The 22490-nt window shown below is 31.6% G+C and overlaps 1 protein-coding gene across 1 annotated transcript in view; it reads right to left on the bottom strand.

Annotated features, from left to right (window-relative positions):
• LOC148274531 (cholecystokinin receptor-like) overlaps window positions 1–22490 on the bottom strand; it is a gene marked incomplete at its 3' end in the record, with an annotated part of 82237 nt that overhangs the window by 43863 nt on the left and 15884 nt on the right. Inside the window, exon 2 of the mRNA XM_088236975.1 lies at window positions 9858–9972. Coding sequence (XP_088093101.1) covers window positions 9858–9972 — 115 coding nt within the window. The remainder of the gene's footprint in view (window positions 1–9857; window positions 9973–22490) is intronic.

The raw sequence follows: 22490 nt of genomic DNA, 5'->3' as shown, positions 1-22490 counted from the left end.
GTGTTACAAGTTATAAGTGTTCCACAATTTTTATTATTTTACAAAAACACTACTACAGTTTTAGGAGAGCACTCTTCTCATCGTCGGATGATAAAAAGCGAACATAGTAGACACTGAGTAATGTTCACGATATCATAGAATTCAAACGAAAAATAAACAAATTAATCAGTGAAACTTAAATTAGGGGGGTTGATTCCACTTATTTAGGGTGTAAGCATATATATGCATAGATATCTAAAGTACAGATATGAAAACATAATCAATGAGGGAAAAAACGTTTAGTAGAATTTATTTTTCAAACTTTAGTACATAAGTGAAAGTTACAATAATTAAGCCTAATATTTAATATGTGGGAAGACATCGCTTGGCTAAGATAGTGTTAACAGACGCAAAACTAATTTTTATTTTCATAATAATTTAAAATGAAGTTTTGCAAAGTGAATGCAGATTCTATTAACAATATTAAATGACAGTGACAACCTACAAATTTGTTTATTGAACTATACAATATTTAAATATACCATTTATTATTTAAGAATGTTTTTGATTTAGTTTTCTGATTTTTCTCTACCTTAATCCAGTATCCATTTTTTAACAAATTTATTTAATTGAATTCGGGTCACAGTTTTGTAATGTTCAGGTAACATATTAAATATTTTGGAGCCCAGAAACATGATTTTTTTTTGCCCGAATTCCGAGTTTTTGGTAGACCTCATGACTCATTCTTTAGTTTGACTTCTGGTAGTGTGGGAGTGTTTCTTTTGGGATTCACTAGAATAATTTTCTTTCACAAACATAATTATTCTAGATACATATAATTGCCTTATATCTTATATATAGAACTCTTCGAACTTGACGCTGGGATACCTGAAGGGCTTTTTAAAAATTATTTTTATAATCGCTTTTTGAGAAATTTCGAGAGGTTTTAAAATTGATTTATTAGTGCCTCCCCATCCTATTATGCCATAAGTTATTATTAAGTTACCTAAATCAAAATGCATTTGCTCCATGCACAAAAAAAAAAGTTCAGTAGATTGAAAAACATTCTAGTGTTGCCTATATTGCGCAATATGGTGTTGAGGATTTAAGGAAACAATAACTAATTATCATTAAGAATAATATTTTTTTTCATTTAGTGATAACAAACTATGGTCCACCTATATGTTAATTTATTTTTTTAGTTTATTCTCAATTTAAATTTACGTGACGCAAATGAAATGTATTTTATTATTTTAAATATTTATCAATAATATTTTGTATAATCTGAGAATATTTAACCACCAACGAAATAATTTTTTAAATAAAATAAAGAGCATAAAGAGGATAGGTTGTGTCTGAAAATTTAAAAAATCGGGTATTTTAACATTGTTTTTGAATGATCCCCGAATACTGTGCGAAAAAGATTACTGCGCGTCGCGCGTCAGATTGATTTTGCACTAAATCGACAAAATCGAAGTTTCGCTGTCCGGTTTTCTGCATCCCTAAATTGAATTAAGCTGTTTTTTTTTATTTTTAAAAAGAGTGTCAGAATAAAGTTTTCTGTGTCGGTACATTTGTGTTTTGGTATAATCGATGTTCCATTATTACTGAGACAAGTCAAATTCACTATTCTGACTCGTAGATTGAGAAACAATGAAGTACTGTTCATCGATCAGCATAGAACAAACTATGGCCTTAATTCTCCAATGACCCGTCTTTGTCGTATTGTTAACTCAATACAAGATCTGGACCTTTTTGGTTTAAGTTTACAACGATTTAAACGAGCAGTAAATAAATAGTCCAGATCTTGTCTCGATGTCCCTTATGTTTGTCAATGTTTCTTTTTTTTTTAAATGTTTAAAACTATTCTTTTATTGTAATATTTAAACCCTATAAATTGTATACATGGACAACGTCCGTTAATAAATAAATAAATTATATGCCATTCGGTTTTAAGAGTTAACGATTAACGTTAACGATCTTTGTATGTTACTGAATTTTTTCGTTTTATGTTGTTTATTTACACTAGTTATTTGTATTCTGTTTTTGTAATTATATTTTCAAAACATTGTTAAAGCACTACGCCATTGAAATAAATATAAAAAGCTCAAACCGGAACAAAAATTTGATTAACATGAAATAAACCAACTTAAATAACTCAAAATCCCTCCCCGCAGGGAAAATCCAGTCTAGAACCCCTCTCTTGAAATAAGGTTTTGTGCTTGAGAGCTTCATTTTAACCTTTATCCTTTCTTTAGATATTGTGGATCTGTTTGTGACGCTGTTTCCTCTTGAGATATTAACTGCCAGCTAATGCGCCGCTTCTTCGGGGCTGTGCCTGGGAAGTTCCATACCTGAAAGTCTGTCCTCCGCCATTCTGTTGACGTGTTCATTCCAGTACCACTTTTGTTGAATTGAGATCTTAATTAAATTAATGAATTATTTCATTAAAAGGAATGTTTTAACGAATGAAACTATAAATGTTTTCTGTTTTTCACAACTACAGAGTAATTAAAGCATTTTTTCATCTGTGTAAGAGTACAAAGTTTTTCTGCATTGCGTCACGTGTGACTGTGATAAAGGTCAGTTCGAAAATGAATACACATAAGGCAATTGTCAGCAAAACAAAATGACATTTTCTTCGCGTTTGTTGCGTGTCTATTAAAGTATACGTTAATGCAATAAAATTTCAATTTTAAAATGGGGAAAATAAAAATTTTGAGGCATGTTACCAGAAAGTTTTCACTAGATTTTTGTATTTTATAAAAAAAGTGTATTTGCAAAATAAAAAAAGGAAACTTTTAATACACCTGTTGAATTATTTTCACATTGTCATCCCGTTCAATGCATGTGGTGAGCCGTGGCACGAGCTTCTTGGAGCCCTCCTTAAAGAGCTCTCCAGCCAGCTGCTTCCTTCACTTCTTTCTTCACCTACTCGTGGGCTAAAAATTGAACGCCACACATGTGTGCCTTCAGAGGGCTAAAAATACGATAATCTGAAGGTGGCCAGTAAGGGGAATAGTGGAGATGCGGATGGTTCAAAACATCACAACCAAATGAGTCCAATACAACCTTGGTGGCTGAGGCTGTGTGTGGACGATAAACAATATCCTGTTTTTTTTTTCAACTTCCCTTTTTTTATAAATAAAATAATTTATTAAACTTACTTTTGGAACATGTTTCGTAGACTAGAAAGTAAATTAAGTTTTAATGTTTTTAGTCAATTGGCTTACCTACGTAAGCAGAAAGAATGGACCGCCACACACGTGTATCCTGGTATACAATCCTAGCTTCTTCCACATTCGTACATCTTGTCATACATGCCCTTTGGTTCTGTCTGCTTTTGACATGAACAGACTTAAAATTTTGGTTTATTTGATCATGCCACGTCTTCCTTGGACGTCCTCGTCTCACGTTGTCATTCATTTTCACCATATATACTTGTTTTACCATTATTTCGCCGTCCATTTGTTCTACGTTACCAAACCATCTCAGAGACCATTTCTTAATCTTATCAATTATACTTGATTCAGATTTATACTCTCGCCTGATTTCATCATTTGTAACCCTGTCATACATTGATTTCCCACACATTCATCTAAGAGATCGCATTTCAACCGCGTTCACTCGGTTTTCATCCTTCCTCTGCCGGTTCCATGTTTCACTTTCATACATAAGTGTTGGGACTAAAACTCCGTTGTGCACTGCCAGTTTAGCTTCGATTGACATATTTTTATTAGAAATTACTGTGCTTAGTGCCCCGTTCATTTTGTTGCCCGCATTTACTCTTCTTTCAACATCTTTTTCTACTCTTCCATCTCTTAAAAACATGCTTCCCAGATACACAAATACTTCTACTTGCTCGAGACATTTGTTGTTTACATTTATTATGCAGTAGCAACCTCACTATCCTTTTCAAATACCATTATTTTAGACTTACTTTCGTTCATCGCCAATTCGCTCTCCAGGCATACATCATACATTCTAGAGACTATTTGCTGCAAATCAGCCTTGCTGCTTGCTAACAGAACTGCATCATCAGCGTACAACAAGCAGCTTACTGAAAAATTATCCATTTTTGCTCCAATACCCATACATTCTATATCTTTCATACAGTTGTCCATGTATAGATTAAAAAACCATGGTGACATTACACATCCCTGTTTCACGCTTTTTGAGATCGCAAACCACTATCCACATAAAACATTTTTTTTTCTTTTGCCGTAAGCTTTCTCTTTAGATTGCTTCCCACAAACTTAGAAACAATGAAGTTAACTTTTTTTTTCATCCTAGAAATAGTTAAAACTAACATTTTCTTGGATCAAGCGTCTTTAGAAATATCAATTTGAAGTAGGAATTACATTTGAGACTTGAATAAAAGGTTATTCTATTTTTAGATGTTGTGTGAAATGAACTGTTTTTATTTAAGTTTATATAATCAAAAAAGTGCACAGAAAATGGAGATTTCCCCGTATGAGTGGAAAATTTCCAGGGAAATCAAATGATCCACTATAAACTTTCTCGGCCCAACAAATGAAGATCAAAAGGAATATGCAGAAAAAAAGAATTCAACCAACGGTTCACTGTTTGTACATTTGTATAAATTACTTTAATTTTTTAATTATACCACGTTGACTGGTTTTGAGATCCTCATCGTCAGGACTTAAAATAACTTCAAATTACTTATGCTGTTTTTGTTAATAAATAAAGTTAGAAAAACCAGAGTAATTTAAAAATGAGAGAAAAAATACAATAGTATAAATCATTACGGGAATTTAATTAATTATATTTTAGTACGATAAGTTTTTCGCCTATGGCTTTGCTAATTTATAATATTTCGAGACTGTCTAAACGAAGATCATTTCTATCTACTTGCAGAATATTTTCATCGGTTTCTTGATTAAAATCTTGGTTTTTGGATATAAGATGATTGATGAATTCTGAGAAGTCAAAAACAAAAGGCTTTTAAATTTATTTAATTTATATTATTTCTGTTAAGAAAAATATAGTTTCACAACCTTATATGAAATTGTTATAAATCAAATTTAAAGAGCAAATTGTTGAAAAATACATCATCATTCCATTTCCACAGCTAGTGGTGCATAGAAAACTGCATTGGTTCACCAATCACAGTGAATTTTGACCATTTTTAAATGTTTTTTTTTCGGTCTTACGCTCAAGGTAACAGGTACTAGGAAATATTAAAGTGTAAAAACACTTTTTTGAAAAAATTGTTTCATGTCAACCCTTTTTGGAATCGAACCCGAGACTTCTTGCATGCTAGGTAAACGCGCCGACCGCTTAAACACGAGGCCGACAAAAAAATACACGTGTGTTTAATAACACCATAGAAACATCAAAAAACCTCAAGTCTGGCCCTGTCAAGAGCAGGCGGCCTCCGTGGTGTAGTGGTAAAGACGCTTGACTCACGCACGGAAGGTTCCGGGTTCGATTCCCGGTGAGAACACAAAAATTAAGATGTAATTTTTCTCAAGCCTGGGTGCTCTGTGATGTAATTCACCACTGTAATTAGGCCTCCTGGCCTGTTGTGGTGCAAAAAAAAAATGTAAACGTAAAAATACACAATTGAAAGGCATATATGAAATTATGTATGGATGTGGTAGAAGCTAGAAATGTATAGCAGAATAGACGTGTGTGGAGGTCCATCCTCTCTACCTACCCATATGGGGAAATGGCGTGAAGGTAGTAAAAGTAATGATCAGTATGACGTTGCACGTACCAGTCCAGTGACAGTAGAATATTGCAATGAAAAACCATCTGTTAAACCAATGTTTCATTATGACCTCACCAGAAATCGAACCCGGGACCTCATGCGCTAACCAGTACGAAGCGGATATTTTCCACCTTGTTTTCTTTTACAGATTTTTTCCCTTTTAGTAATTATCGAGTCATCACTCGTCAAAGATTCTGATTCTATTTTATACAGAACTGTATTCTTCATTTGGATACGGATAAAAATAGATAATTCATGTTGTAGAGAAAATTTAAGTTCTAGTATTAAATTTTTTAAATATTTTGAAACATAAATGACGCTTTTTTAAAATTGACAGGTTGAGGTGAAACGTATTTTTGAAATGGAAATAAGGTTTTTTTAAATACTGTAATAACCTCTGAGTAATAATGCGCCAAACTATAGAGGAGTCCAAACGTAGGAAAACCATTCTATGACTATTGGGTATTAAGTTAGCTACAATTCACAGCAAAACAATGGACCGTACTCAGGTCGAGAATTGCCAAATGGATATTAATTTACATTGTTAATACTTTTAAATATGTATCTGTGTATTTATTATTTCAGGGTTTTTTCCATTTATTTTTTTATAATGCGCCTATATTTATTTAATAAAATTGAAAATACATGTGTGTGTTTTTTTCTATGTATTTATTCATTTTATTCAGAATATACTTTTGTTAAATTTATTGAGACGTAAATCCCAACTCTATGGAACCAAAGTCCTGTGTTGAGTTTGTTTATTTGTCCGTCACATCTCCGAAACGACGAGTCGTAGTGGCCTCAAATTTGGACACGTCATTTAAGATGCGGTTTCAAGGTTAACGTTGCTTTTTTCGAGTAAAATTTGAATCGACTTCTACTCGATAAAAACTCAAACTTTATATGGATGCCTAGTGCAGCCCTGACATATTGCCTATAATCAACTGCCATTATCAATAGTAAACATACTTCAATTCACAAATTTATCCCCTAAATTGAGAAAAAATAGTATCCGAAGTAAATATGTTGATATAAGGAAAGTTTTTAAGCAACGTAATACACGTGTCGAGACAATAAATGCCAAAAATCAATGTTAATCATGGGAAAATATTCGGAATCAATTACCTGTGAAAACTGACTCCTTTAACACCTTTGACCCTCCTACTGCTGCAACCAAACATACTGCAATTCGCCATAGTCGATTTTCATTTATAATAACGTAAATATCTAAGTTATTTACAAACAAAGCCATGCACACCGACAAAAGCCTCCAACAAAATTGTTGTGTTGGTTGTCAAACAAAAAAAATGGTTGCTAACCAACAAACGCCCTATTTCAAATCTTTCCATCGTATCAAAAATACAAGAAAAAATATTTTTTTATAGGCTCGTTAACTATATCGTGCGGAATTCTTTATTTTCGGTAAGGCGATCGGCATACCGACGTTTTCATTCCACGGAGACGGGAGTGGTAAGAGTACTGTCTGACATTATAACGGCGGTGGACTCTGGTAATCTGGTGTTGATGGCTCTTCTGGACATGAGTGCTGCATTCGATACTGTAGACCATAATATTTTGCTTGAACGTCTGGGGAAAACTTATGGTATCCGTTATCAGGCACATATGTGGATCAGTTCATATCATAATAAAAGAAAATATGCAGTTGTGTTCCAGGGTAAAAGCTCAACCAACTTTTGGGTGTCTACAGGAGTGCCTCAAGGGTCAGTACTCGGACCACTTCTCTATCTCCTTTACACTTAATATATAGAGAACATTATCAAAGAATGTGGATTGTGGTCGCACTGCTATGCAGATGATACGCAGATTTATTTTTATTGCAAACCAGGCAAGAAAAGTGTGCTTGTCAATTTAATTCATAGATGCATAAAAAAAATAGAAAACTGGATGGCTGAAAACAGACTAACATTAAACCCATCAAAAACTAAACAACTGTGGGTGGCTTCAGCCAGACGACAGAATTTGATCCAGGATACGGCTCTACCCAATGAAGGGAGTACCGCTTTACCCACCGTTAAACTACTGGGAGTTTTACTTAATTCTGACCTATCTCTTGTCGCTCAAATTAGAAGAACGATAAGTTCATGCTTCTACTAGCCGAGACAAATTAAATGCATACGCAAAAATTTTCCGGTTGATGCCGCCCGTCAATAAATAAATGCGTTTGTAGTGTCTAGAGTCGATTATTGTAATGGTATCTATGCAGGTCTACCAATGAACAAAATGACTCGCCTACAATCTGTATTGAATGCCGCAGCGAGACTTATTTTCGGAATCTCTAAGTTCAGTCGTATCACTCCACTACTTTGGAAATTACACTGGCTACGTTTTCCACAGAGGGTGGTATACAAACTCTGTTAGCTCATGTATAAGTCACTGCACATCTCTGCTCCGGAATATCTAAGGGAACTATGCATTCCAGATGAACTAGCTGACAGGCGTCTCACGCTTAGATCAGCTACGTCTACGGCGAGAGGAAAAGCTACTATACCTCTACACAAACAGCGCACTAAATTAAGTGAACGCGCATTTGCGGTCGCAGGCCCTATGGCATGGAATGCTCTCCCAGCAGAGGTGCGAGGCTGTGAAAGTGAAGTGACTTAAAACCCACTTGTTCTCTAAATCATTTGAATAAATCTGTAGCACGTGACAACAAAATAAATTGTTTTAATTAAATTACAAATTTAAAAGCTTTAATTAAATTAATTTAACAATAAAATCACCATGTAAAGCGCCCTTGAGGTATTTTATTACGAAAATGGTGCTATATAAGTTATCCATAATAATAATAAAAAACCAACATCGCTTGCGTTCTATCAAACATAGTGATAGGGCTTCTCTTTAGGTTACGCAATATTAGTCTGAGATAATAATACTAGTCAATTTTTTTTTTTCGTATTTAGATACCTTCTCCGTTTAATTTCATAAGTGCAAAGTAGATATTATTGTAACAATTTTAGTGTAGGTACATGTTATGAAAGCTATCATGTCTACAGTTAATAATAATTACGTACTTTGCTGTTTAGTTACTAAGAATACTATAAATTGTAATAAAATCTCATCATCATCATTCCCTTTCCGCACCTAATGGTGCATAAAGAACATTGGTACACGAATCGTAGCGTACCTTGAATATTTTTGTTACGTGAAAGTTAAATGATCAGTCTTACATTTCAAGTGCCAGTTCAGGAACTATGAAATATTCAAGTGTAAAATCACCTTTTAGAAAAAAAAATCATTTCAACTATGTCGGGAATTGAACCCGAGACCTCTTGCTTGGTAGGAAAATGTGCTAACCACTACACCTCGAGGCCGAAGTAATATTATCTAGTCGAAGATTAATCATAATGTGTTTTATTATTTGAGAAATAATTTTTATTCATTTCAACTGATCCACTTATTTTAAATATAACTTATTTTAATACAACAAAAAGACTTTGGAAAACACGAGGGTAGAGGCCTGGAAGAGACACTTGGGAAGAAATTTAGGGTATAGATAAGTTTTTCTGTCTCCGCACTTGGTAATCTGACTCCGCATCAGTTTCCGGACTGGTTTCTGAATTCTCCTGGCTTAGTCCGCCAGGTCGCAACACGTGTTCTTTCGCCATCATTTCCGCCAACCGTTAACGTAGCAAGCACCGACGCCGCCGTCTAGCATATCCCATCGTGCTTTTCGTAAGCCTGGAGCACAGTTATCTGCCTACTGCCAGCGTAGGGAGCATTGCCACCACCGTCATGGTATATCACCCCACGTCATGCCAATTCTCGACTCAGAGGATTCATTCGCTCTCCACAAAGAAGCGGTCTGCACGCCATCGCCGTGCACATCTTCACAATCTCAGGATCTTAGCATTGATTCTCGCTATCCAGCTAGCCCATTTTATGAGTAACCGAAGGATCAGCTTCTCCACGCTGCCTACCCTGTTTTCGTCTTAAAATAACTTTAAACTTAATAATAATACCTAATTTTGTACTAATCGGATTGTTCCCTGCTTTTATGTTTTGAGTTTGAGTAATTTTTAAACGCGTAGGTAAAAAATATTTTGGCGTTTAATTTCTCGGTATTATAAGTTGATAATATGGAAACGTGATTATTATAGTGAACATGAATATTGAATCAACTTACCTTGTATGTAAGGAATCAGCTTGCACATCAGTGACCCAAAAATAAAGTTTCTCAGTACTTGTCCGACTAAGGTAAACGGCATACAGAAAACACCCAGCAGAAGATCTGAAATTGCCTAAAAAAAAAGAAAAACACTCATTACATTAACTAATGATTTTCAAATGTGATGGAAAGATACTCGTAGTATTTGTGTTTAAAAAATTTTTTTCAATAAATTTTGATGGTAAATACACAATTATTTGAATAAATAAATTAAAACAAATTTATGAATATTTTTTTATCATAGGCGGAAATAGCTCCTACTCCTTTTTTACAGTTTTCCTCGTTCACTAAAACATGAAAATTATTATTCACTATAAATATTTCAAAAGTGGTGGAAAACGCTTTTGAAAATTTTAATTTATGAATAGGAAAATTATTATGTTTTTTTTTTGTTTAACTTTTTGTACATTGCCAGATAGTTATTTCTTGCAAAGAACCAATAAAATAAATTATTTTATTTTTGAAAAGTTCATAACGTATGTGAATAAACAAAATAAAAATTAGTATAAAAACTATCGAAAATATGTGTACATTAGTAGTTTATTCAAAAATATCAAAAATATTTCGGAGGAAACATAAAATAAAAGTGAAAGAAGAGAAAAGAGAGAAAAGAGAAGCGTTCATGGAAGAAATAAGAAGTTTTTCTTCAGACAAGATTTACAGAGGCGCTATAGGAACAATAAATCTAGACATTTACAGATATTATGATATTCCATTGTCATACATATTATTATATTTCAGTCACCCTTTATAATAAACCGTTAAAGGAGAAAAAAATGTATTGAGAAAACAAACGAATAGATAACAACATGTTTTACTATTATAAGTCGTCACTCAAATTCTTTCATCTGTTGATTGTTTCAAATTATATAGTTATGTAAACAAAAGTAGTATGGTTAATATTACAAAGTGTGAAAATCACTTAAACTAGCTAACGACATATTATATGCCCCGTAAATGCATATATTTCTTAATTCTCTTATCAAAGAATTTCTCATCTTTGTTGAAACATATACATGTACTCATCGGTATCTTGATAAAACTTCCTTTTAAACCTTATCAAATATTTGTTTACAAACATACTCGTACAATTTTGCTAAAATATTTGCATATTTATGATTTATCCTAATTTTACACTCTGTGACCATTTTCTGTTAGTCGCTAAAAAATCAACCTTTAACCAAGATGAATGAATTTTTTAGAATGCGGAAATTTAAGCATTTACAAAGTGGTTTAGTATATTTTTATTTTATTTTGTGTATTTACACAAAATTTTGAGAGAATTAAATTTCAGTTCTGGTCTAAAAACTTTCGAAATATTGTAACAAAAACATGTAAGATAAGCTCTCAAAAGTCTGTACTGAAATGTTTAGCTATAAAGCTGTGTGATATTCCTTACAAATTTAATAAACTTTTTTTCATTGGTTATAAACGTGTACACTACATAATATTTTATTTCAACAAATTTAACAATCGTTGAATTAAATAACAATTAAACGTAGTAAACAAAATTAAATAAAAATGTAAACTTTAATCATTTTCTTGCGTAGAATACGTTAAAAGTAATGAACCCGCTTGTGGATATTTTATTTGGTTGTGGAAAATGCATGCGGTTGTAAAAAAGATGAATTATAATTGCACGCCCTGAGTTACCCTTGCGGAATTACTTTGTGACTTTCAATTAATTTCCTGTCTTACTTCTAGTTGGAATGCAATCAGCTTGAGTATTCTGTTAATTGAATTCTCATGGATATAAAGCTGCGTCTTGCATAAAAATCACTCAATGATTATATTGTAGGCCTACTTACATATATAGTATTTAGAAATCTACACGAATTATTCTTTCCCTATATCTAAGTTAGTAGTAATTATTATTATAAAACCATGGAGTACTATCATATGATTAATTGTAAAGGATCTTTACCGACAAGCCATATTCATTGGCTTGGTGAGTCCTGTAAAAAAAAAAAAAAAGTCAAAAATGTCTTAAAATAACTAAAATGTAATATTATATGTACATAATAAATAAATTAAAAAAAAAAATAAAAAAAACAAAGATCTAGTCAGATTTGGGTGATTAGCGTGTTTTTTAGTGCTTCATTTAGAACCAACAGCTTTTCATGGAAATCTTTGTACTATCTGAAAGAGCAGGTGGTTAAGAGTTCCAATTAATTTGATAAAAGGTTCATTATTATTCTTAATTTAAATTTTAACGATTAACATATTTCGAGAGTTTTGTTAAATTAAGGTTTATTAAATGTCCATACCGAATTAAGAAAGGGCTTTTAGAAGAACTTTTTATTAAAAGTTGGTAACATTGAGAATGTTATTTTCGTATCTTGAAAAATGATGGGAAATCGAAAAGAATTCGGAATTTTTCTCAAGCCTCTTAATTAATCAAACAAAAGCCTTAAGAAAAAATGATTCATTTTCATTGTTATCTTTTACAACAATACCTCTGTTTGAATATTTCATTTGATATTTTATTAAAAATGCAAAAAATACCCAGATCCGACTTAATTCGCATTGAATTGTTTCGAAATGTCAGCAGTCTTGTGACGTCTATAATGAATTATTAAAATACCTTAACCTTACAACCTACTTAAATCTAAGAAATGCATGCTTTATATTTAATATCCATTTTGATATATTTATTTATTTATTTGTTTATTAAGAAAAACAACAGTAATACAAAGAAATATACACAACATAATAAAAAAAACATAAAATAAAGCCAAATCAGTTTTTCACATAAATACAATTATAAAAATCCAGTTCAGTTAAATATAATTTATAGAAGTGCATGTGTGCGAGTTTTTTTTTGTGTGTGAGGATGCGTGTGTAAAAAAGTGGAGTGTGGTTTTGGTAGGTATGTGAATATGTGTGTGATTGTATATGGGTGTGAGGGTAGGTTTAAGGACAGGGTAAGTGTGTATTTATATTTAATATCCCCAATGAAAACATTATTGTACCAGATTTTTTCACAAACTCATATACTCAAAAAACATATTACAAAACCCAGAATATTGAGGAATTTCAATATAGTGGGTTTAGTTATTACGAGTATTTTCCCATAAAACAAAATATATTTTGTAATAGTGGGTAAACTTATCATTTTCTCACTGATCTATTAAATACATGTGTAACATATATGAACAAGGATTCAATAATTCCAAGTTTTGTTTTTGTTTAGTTACACAACACACCAAGAGTGCTAATAACAGTATTGATTTTTTGCATAAAACACAAAGCCTAAAAAATATGTATTGATCTCGCAATTGAGTCAAAGTGAATTAAACAACCCTTTACCGATAGGCCACCAATACATAAGATTTGTTTTTTTTTTTTAAATAATGTTTTTAAAAACTATTGTTTACACATTTAAAAAAATATAAGTATAAAAATCCGGTTTGTGAGGAGTGCAAAATAATAAATATTATTTTTTTATTTAAAAAATGAAAACGAGCTTTACAAAAAAAAGGGGAAAGATTGAAAGTATTAAACATTGAACGACACTTATTCTAATGGATATATTACTTAATCAAATATTGGTTTTATCTAAAAGTTATTATATATGGACCTGTTAAAATCAAACAATCATTTTTTTTTTCTTATATTTTTAACTGAGTCTTTCGAGGAACCAAACTTATCTTACTCCATTTCAGAGGGTTGTGTGTTCAGATCACGTCGGCTTCACCAGTTTGTAGGGTTGAGTAGAATTTAGTTTGCGGTTCATATCAAAATAAGATTGAATTAATTTAACTCCAGGGAATAAATAAATAAAAGATTTGAAGATACTTACAACTCAGTTCATTGATTACATAAAAATGCATAGGTTTAAAAAATAAAACAAATAATACCGGGTATTAGATTTGTATGCTGGTGGAGGCGGAAATGGGCGAGCGACGTGTTGCGCACCTTTATACGGGTCCACTGGACACTGCGTGCATAGACAACAGCACATTTTTGTCTCTTACTCTTTGGTCCCCAAAATTCTTTTTTAGTATTCAGTAAATCAACCAAAAATTTATTATTATTATAATTATTTTATTGATATAAACGGTAAAATTGCCTTTGACATACTTATAATATGTACATATTTGGTTTAATTATTTTTTTAAAAAAACATACCTTACTTTTTACCCAAGATTTAGAAACAACGATCAAACCTTAACATTGTATAACACATTCAATAGAAGTTTAAAACAATTTAAAAATAAATGTAAAAATCAAAGTTAAAAAATTTAATCTACATATATTTACTATTTGCTGGAATAAATAACAAATACGTACTATGCTAACTTATTGTCCAAACAGTTTCTGGTTTTGTTTTTTCTCTTTTTCATGAACCGTTCAAATCTAAGTTTGTTGAAACTATTTTGTTAATACAAATGTATCTCGAAATACGTCTTCCTTGAATAAGGGTTCGTAAACTGAATTAGAAGGGTTCTTTCAGTGGTTGTATGATTGATTACTCCTTCATGCGTCAACTTGAACGACCACAAAAGGCAAATACCATTTAGGTACATTATAACATTGATATCAAAAAGATAAATGTAAGAAATTGTGATTTATTTATCAGAAAACATCAATTTGATTTCGGTTTACTCAAAGAGAAATATATAATATTACTTTTCTTTTTCCACAGCTTGCCCCCTACATACCGCGTACCGCATCTGAGGATCCAAGTCGTCATGCGGGTGCCCAAATAAAGGGGAAAATTGCTTGTTTCCAAACGAAAAATGCAAATCAAACGAATTCTCTGTAATTAAGTAGCTTTATTACAGAGAATTTGTTTGAGTAGAAAAAAAGCACCATAGAAACACATAATAATTATGTACTCCGTGATAAATTGATTTGTCAATACAGGCAAGAAAGTTAATATACTTTAGGGGCCAGACTAAGGACTATGAAACATTGCGTTAACGTTAGAACTATTTTTAAAAAAATATGGGCCTTACTTAACTTGGCGTAAAGTTACGTCTAAGTACAGTGGCATAATTCGGATGGGAATACCATCGTTATTTTACCACTATAAAAATGACTTTTTTCCCATCTGAATACTATACTTAAGTATAACTTTATGCCAAATTATTGATGAAAGTTCAGAGTAATTTATTATAGAAATCAACAAATGATACTAAAATCCACAAATTTCGGAATAACTCTTTAATACTGATATATTTACTATAAAATTAAAAGCATTTTTACAAAATAAGTAAGGACAAAGAATTCAAAATTATAGAAAAAAAATTAGGGACGAAGATGTCAATTTTAAAAAAATTCGAGATCAGCAATGGGAAAAATTTACAAACCTGCTTTCCTTCCATACTTTTACTTTTATTGGCTTATTATACATCTTGATATTTTTAGATTTTCTCATTACGTATTTTTGTATTATTTTATTTAGTTCTTACTATTATTTGGCAAATTATTTATTACTCATATTTCTTACTATAGTATTGAGTGAGTTTCTAGAAAACACATCTCAATTATCATTTCAATTATGTTTTAACATATATATTCTTTTTCTTTTGATTTCAGTGATACTATTATTTTGTTTTTTTTTAATACTACTGCATTTTACGTATACTTTAATGATTTTAATGATACCACTATTTTGTATATTTGATTATGTGTGAATCTAAATTTGTATAATTTAAAAAATATTTCTGATTATCTTATCTGCATTGTATTCTTTGAAATTTTATTATTTATCACTTATTCCTTTTTTTCTAGATTGTTATTCTATTGCATCACATGTCATTATTATTTATTAAATCTAATTAATTTTACGATGTATTTTGGCTTGATGTATTTTGGCTTGTTAATTATTATGGCTTGACACGAGCATAGCCTAAAAACCCTCGAAAAGCTCATTAATATTTAAACTAGTGTAATTTTGAATGAATAAATAAATAAATATTTTTCTTAATGAATAAATAAAAAAAATATATCACCCGTCACGCGTCGGTGGGAGGAGTGCTCTCCCAAAACTGTGGTAGCTTTCTTGTAAAATAATAAAAATTGTGAAACACTTATAAGCCACTTATAAGCCACTTAAACCAGCCAATGACAGGTCATAAGCCCTGTAAATGCCTTGACTTCCATATACCCTTTTTTAAGGTATTCTCCATCCTTGTTGTAATTTGTTAAATTTATAACCAAGTTTAATTTTCATAATTATTTGTGAATTAATTTAATTATTTTTGTTAGAATAACCTTTTTACAAAGTAATCCAGGGTAATTTTATTTTTGCAGTATTAAATTTTCTAGCGAGTATTTTTGAATAATTCCTTTTATTTTTTAGACGTCCTAATTGACAATTGGTTCACCAGGATGCGATAGCCAAGACCTTGATTAAAAACGAGCATCAATCATGTATGTTAATGTTTATAAACTAATTAAAATCACTAGAATAACATTTGTATTTACCCAGTAACACTTTGTAAAACGGCATTTTATTTAAAAATAATTTGATACTATTGCGATTGTATAATCTTGAATTCTTTATCCAAATTGTTATTCAGTAAGTAGCCTTCCCAATAAAATTGTTCTCTCTTCTTCCGGATGGGGAATTGAGGTCATCTTCTTTTTCCCTGACTGTCACCATTTTGACATCCGTGCTAGGTATCCCGGACGATTTGCTTAAATATTTTATCCAGAAAAAGAAATGAATGATTTATCTTTCGCGCCGTACTCAAGACGATAGTAGATCAGGCGCAATAGGCATTGGTTTCCGGTTGAGTCTCACATATGTTATTAGCGGGAAGATATATATTTTTGTAATAAAACCCCCAAAGTGGAAATTTTACTTGAAGCTTAACAAAGAAAAGATGGCGTAATATATATATTTACCTATTATGACACAATTTATTTATGGCAATATACAAGGTTTATAAAATTTACGTATTACATTACATATTTTATTTGTACGAAATATTCCCAATCAGCAAAAGTGCTGGTATGAGGGGGTATTATATATAATTACACAATAGTGAAAATAAAAAGTCGATAAAATAACATCACATATCACTAGTCACACGGGCTGCAAGAACAGTTGTCTTTAAGTGTTTTTTAAGTACGTATTTGTTTTGTATATTTTTTAGGTCATTAGAAATTGAATTGTAAAAATTTATTGCTGTATGCAAAAAACTGTTTTTTTTTCTGTTGGTCCTAGGTTGTTCGCAAGTTAAATTATTTGTTGCTCTTGTATTTATTTTATGTATGTTGTAGTTAAAATAAAATAATATTTTTTTTTTTTTTTTTTCATCTAAAATATCATTTTTATTTTTTCTGTGTAGATTAATTCCTCTAGATTGAGGATTATTTTGATTCTATATAAATCTCTGGTTCTGGTATATTTATTAAAATTAAATGTTACTTTAGGTGATTTATTTATTGCTCTTTGTATTGAATCTAGCATTTGTTTACTACATTGCGAACATATTATTAATCCAAATACAAAGTGTGGAAGTATAGAAGCATTATATTTCATTAATTTAGTAAATCATTATTAAGTCAGGTAGAAAAAAAATCTAAATTTCTTAACTTAAATTTGTATTTATTGTTGTTAATTATTGTTAACGAAGACTGGAGTACTGCTCACGTGCAAACCTGCTCACGTGATATCACGTAAGTGACCCATTTTACCCCATGGCAAAAATACTCTAAGCATGATAAAATAACAATAGAGTGGATTGATATTTATTATATAATATTTTTTTTTAAGTATTTTTATTTCATTAATGAGAGACAAACGCAATAATCAGTAAATCATGAAGCCAACGAATCCCCACTCGATTTATTTTTGCATGGTTTAAACCTAAAAGCAGCCGCTAAAGAAACCCATACAAACTTTACAAATGCAAAAGTGTGTTTGTCTGTTTGTTTGTGTTTCCTTCAAGTCACGATAAAGCACCTGATTGACTTGTTTTTTTAGAAAAATATATTTCAAAATCTAAAAAATGTCACTAGCTACTTTTCATCCCAAAAAAAAAACCTCTAGAACGAGTAAAGTGGAGACAAGACATCTATATTCCCTTATTTAATGTATTCTTCATCTCCTATGTAATTTGTCAATCTTGATGACTCCCAAGGGGGTGAAATCCAGTCTTTTGTCTACAAACATTTGGACAAATTCAAGTATTGTAATGAACTTAAATAAGTTTTTTCTAATGAAAAAAAAATAAAAATTGTATAAATGTCACTCCACCGTAATTTGCCAATGCCGTGAGGATTTCAACAATACGTGCGAAATGAGCCATTCTTGGTCGGATATCACGTGGCTGGTTTGTTTTTTTGGAAACTCTAGTAATAATGAACAGACAGTAGGGATTAAAAGTGGTGATGAAGTGGGTGATGCAAGATTGCGAGCTTACGTTCAGTATTTTGTACCTTGCCACAACTACATATTGTATTGTAACAAACTGTGTACCCAATGCATAAATTATCTTCTGTTCCGGATATTCTGCTTGCGCTCTCGACACATCTCTTTGTGTTTAGACGTGTAAAGATATATTGACGTCAAATGTATTTGTTACGTTGATTACGTGCACAGAAATTTCCGTTAAAACAGGGCAAGACTTATTAAAACGGGTAAAGACTAACAGGCAGCAGTCATCTATTGCCAACTGTTACACGATTAAGATCATAGGCTTCTTGAAACATCGCCCCATTTGGGCCTCACGATTTATAATTTTATTTGGAGCAATCTAAACGTTATTATTAAATGAAATTATTTCAAAATGAGTATTTCGACACCAGAATATTTCAAAATCCCAGGACTGGCACCTGAAGCGTAAGACTGATCATCTTACCTTCCTGTAACACTTAACTGGTGTATAACATTTTGAGTTTCTAAAACTAAGATCACAACGCATTGTGTCGTTAACATAAGTTTTTTCTTTAAAGAATGCAATCAATGTGTATATTATCTTTTCTTTTAAAATGTAAATAAATTTGAAATATTAAGTTACAATCTAAAATTAAACCAAATGTGTGATAACAGATTTATGAATACTCTGGAAACTGAGTTCATCAACTTTATTGAGAATCCGGAAAAATTAATAATGCCTAGTTTTATTGTATCTTTATTCTCAGAAGCAGAAGAAAAACAGTGCCATACGTTTCATGTTTGTTCCTAAAATAACGATATTAAATCACTCTTTTAATATTTGATATTCGCTTTGTCTCATATGTGAGTTTGTGTTTAGTTCTATTCATTTAATAAACTCGATACCTATGTGGGCGATAAATGAAGAACTGAAAGCTTCGAGTCCTTTTCACAATGTTTTAATTATGTCTTAATGTTTGCAGATGGATTGCATGACTGGATTTCCTCCCTTGGAAGTTATTCATATCAAAATTTGTTGCAACAGAGAGGGAAATGTTTTTAAGAAGGGAATGTGGAAGTCTAGTCATTAACAAGGATTTTTATCTGTCTTTGGCTGGTTTTAGTGAACATGAAACTTTTATTTTAATTTGTGTTTTTTTATTTGAATATTTCATAATCCCTGGACTGGAACCTGAAGCGTAAGACTGATCATCTTACCTTCATTTAATAAAAATGATCAAAGTACGCTGCGATTGGTGTACCACAATGCAGTGCCCTAAGCACCATAAGGTGCGTAAAAGTAATGATGATGATGAAATGTAATGAAAAAGAATATGTTCCTCAAAATAATGTTACCAAAATCACACAATATTTTAATATATATTTAACATCTTTGCAAAAAGGTTTGGTTAGTAAACGATCTAAATTTAAAAGTGAAGCATCTTTTGTTTAAAATAATTTCAGTCAGCTGATGGGGACTGTTAGTTTATGTTAGTAAAATGAAATGGATTAGGTCTCTTTCTCCCGTCCTTTCCATCATGACAGAGGATGGTGGCTGCACTCGATCGTTTGTTTTGTGGTTTGTCTCCAGATAGTCCTGTTCAAGGCAAAGAGAAGAGCATTAATCACTGAAGACCCCAGTGTAGATTTAATTAAGCCGCTCCATCACCATCGGGTAGGTGAACGTCCCCTAGATCTTTTCCCGTTCACTACGACCATCGAAACAAGTTTTTCGAGACTGTTTGGTTCTCTCCTGGCGATGTGTCTAAAATATTGTAGGATTCCCCTATAACATATAGTTGACAGCCAATTCCCAATATTTTATTCGTACAACACCACATTTCGAAGACATCAATCTTCTTTCACTCTGAATCTCTCAATGTTCATATTACTACTCAGTATTGGAATAATGAGAAAATTAGAGTTAGGACGAACCTTCGTATTTTTGGTAATGCTTCGATCCTTCCGAATCTTAACAAGTCTACTACCCATCGTACCTTTAGCCATAGAGATCCACCTATTTATTTATTTAACACAACCACCGGTTTCACTGGTATTTGAGCCCAAATAGACAAAGTGATGAACTTTTTCAAGATGATTTATTGATTTAGTACATTTAAAATCATATTTCAGTGTGTATGTCCAAAAAAACTTACAAAAATAGATAAATCACGTATTTTAATATACAGTATATTAAATCTAAACTACTATTTAAAATATCGCTATATCTATATAGTCCCAAATGCGCCAGCAGGTAAGGCTGATTTTCAATATCAATACAAAATATCGTTTATAGTAATTTCGTTTTAATATGTATTTTATAAGAGAATTTTATACAAATAAAATTGTAGCAAACATTTGCGATATTACATCTTCCATTTTCGTAACATTTTTTGTGATTTTGGACACGATACGATTTTTTTTTACTGTATATATTTCAATATTTCAAAAGAACCAACTACAAAGTTTGGTATATTTTTAACGAAATCCATATTTATTTATTTATTTTAATCTTCAAGTACAAATAAAAAGTACTTCGGTGGACTTATTGTTAAAAGTAATGTCTACTAGCAAACAAAAAAACAGACTGGTAAAAAAAAAGTTTAAATTTACTGCAACAGACAGTGAAAACATTATTGAGAAGGAAATATGGAAATCTAGGCATTTACAGGGCTTATGACTTGTCATTGGCTGATTTAAGAGGCCACTTTACACACTGTGTAACATTCACCATTCTGCCCATGTTTTCAACATCCACATTTCCTCAACTCTTCCTTCTGTTGACTTTTGTGAAGTCAAGGAGCTGAAACCTTTATCATACGGGAGATATTAATCCGGCTGAACCAAATCACCTACTAGGCAACGCCTGAAAACAATTTTCCATTTTTTATACTTTTTCTTTTACCAGGTATTTAATTCAACAATGTTTGAGTATGTCCAAATGCTTGCAGACTGACTAGATTTCCTCCCTAGGGAGTTATTCATCTTTAACGATATTTAAATATGAATAACTCCCGACGGAGAAAATTCAGCCAGTCTGCAAGCATTTGGACATACTCAAACATTGTTAAAAAAAGAGATGTTTAATAATTTGTACTAAAAAACGAAATAAACATCAAAATATACATTCATGAAAAAACTTAATAAATTAAAAATAACAGCTGTTTTTTAAACGCAAGATTTACACAAATAAACTTAAATAAAGATTACATTTTGCCATACATTTTATGGAATAACTAAAAAAGAATCAGGTGAATTTAGAAGGAAAGAGGAAAAAAAATCAGAAAAGAAATATTAAGACTAATATATTAAGATTGTGGTGAAACAATTAAAAAAATCAGCACATAACTACAGCGATGGTAAACATTTCAGAAAAGGAAATATGGAGCTATAGACATTTACAGAGCTTATGTCCTGTGACCACTTTACGCGCTGTGTAGCCGTTCTGCTATTGTTGAAATATCCATATTTCTTCAATTCTTCCATCCGCAGATTTCTGACAAGTTAAATAGAAACCCAGTCTTTTTTTACAAACATTTGGATAAACTCAAAACATGATTGATTAAAAAATTGTTATTAATTATTATTCGCATATAACCACTTACCGACTTTAATAAAAAAGTATGTTAAATTTATTTTTAAAGGTTTTTATCTTTTATATTATGAGTAAAATAAAGGATTCTTAACTCACTACCTGTATAGATCGTTGGAGTTCGCTGTTTTCGTTTCAGGCTGTAGGTCCTCTGCATCTGGTTATTTATTTTCTTCCCACCTTTTTCTTAGTCTTTTTTGGTTGATTCGAGAAAAATTCACGGAAATCGCCTGGTTCACAATGTGGTAGGGTTATCTGCGTCAAACGTGCCCATACCAATTCAATTGTCTTTACTCCACCTTACTTTTGATATCATTGACACATAGGCTTACACAAATGAGTGAGTTTTTTATTTTGTCACGTAGGGACATTCCAGTTGACCATCTCAGCATATGCATTTTAGCTGTTTCTAATTGCCTAGAGTAGGCGTTATGCACCGTCCAATATTCGGAGTCATAGAGGAGTACGGGTCTGATAATTGTCGGATACGCTTTTTTTTAAAACTTTACTAGCATATTCGGATCAAAAGAACTTCCATCATGGACCTTATCTTCATCCATCTCACACTAATTGGGTGTGTTTAACCCGCTACACTTTTCCATCACTATGGATAAGTGACCCAAGATATTTAAAGGAGTTACCATTTGGTAATGTTTCACCATTT

This window comes from Micrasema longulum, unplaced genomic scaffold, assembly GCF_059751315.1.
Source record: "Micrasema longulum isolate JH-2025_06_02 unplaced genomic scaffold, ASM5975131v1 h1tg001629l, whole genome shotgun sequence".
Lineage (NCBI taxonomy): Eukaryota > Metazoa > Arthropoda > Insecta > Trichoptera > Brachycentridae > Micrasema > Micrasema longulum.
The sequence above is the reverse complement of the archived record's forward strand: the minus strand, read 5'-3'. Positions and strand labels throughout refer to the sequence as shown.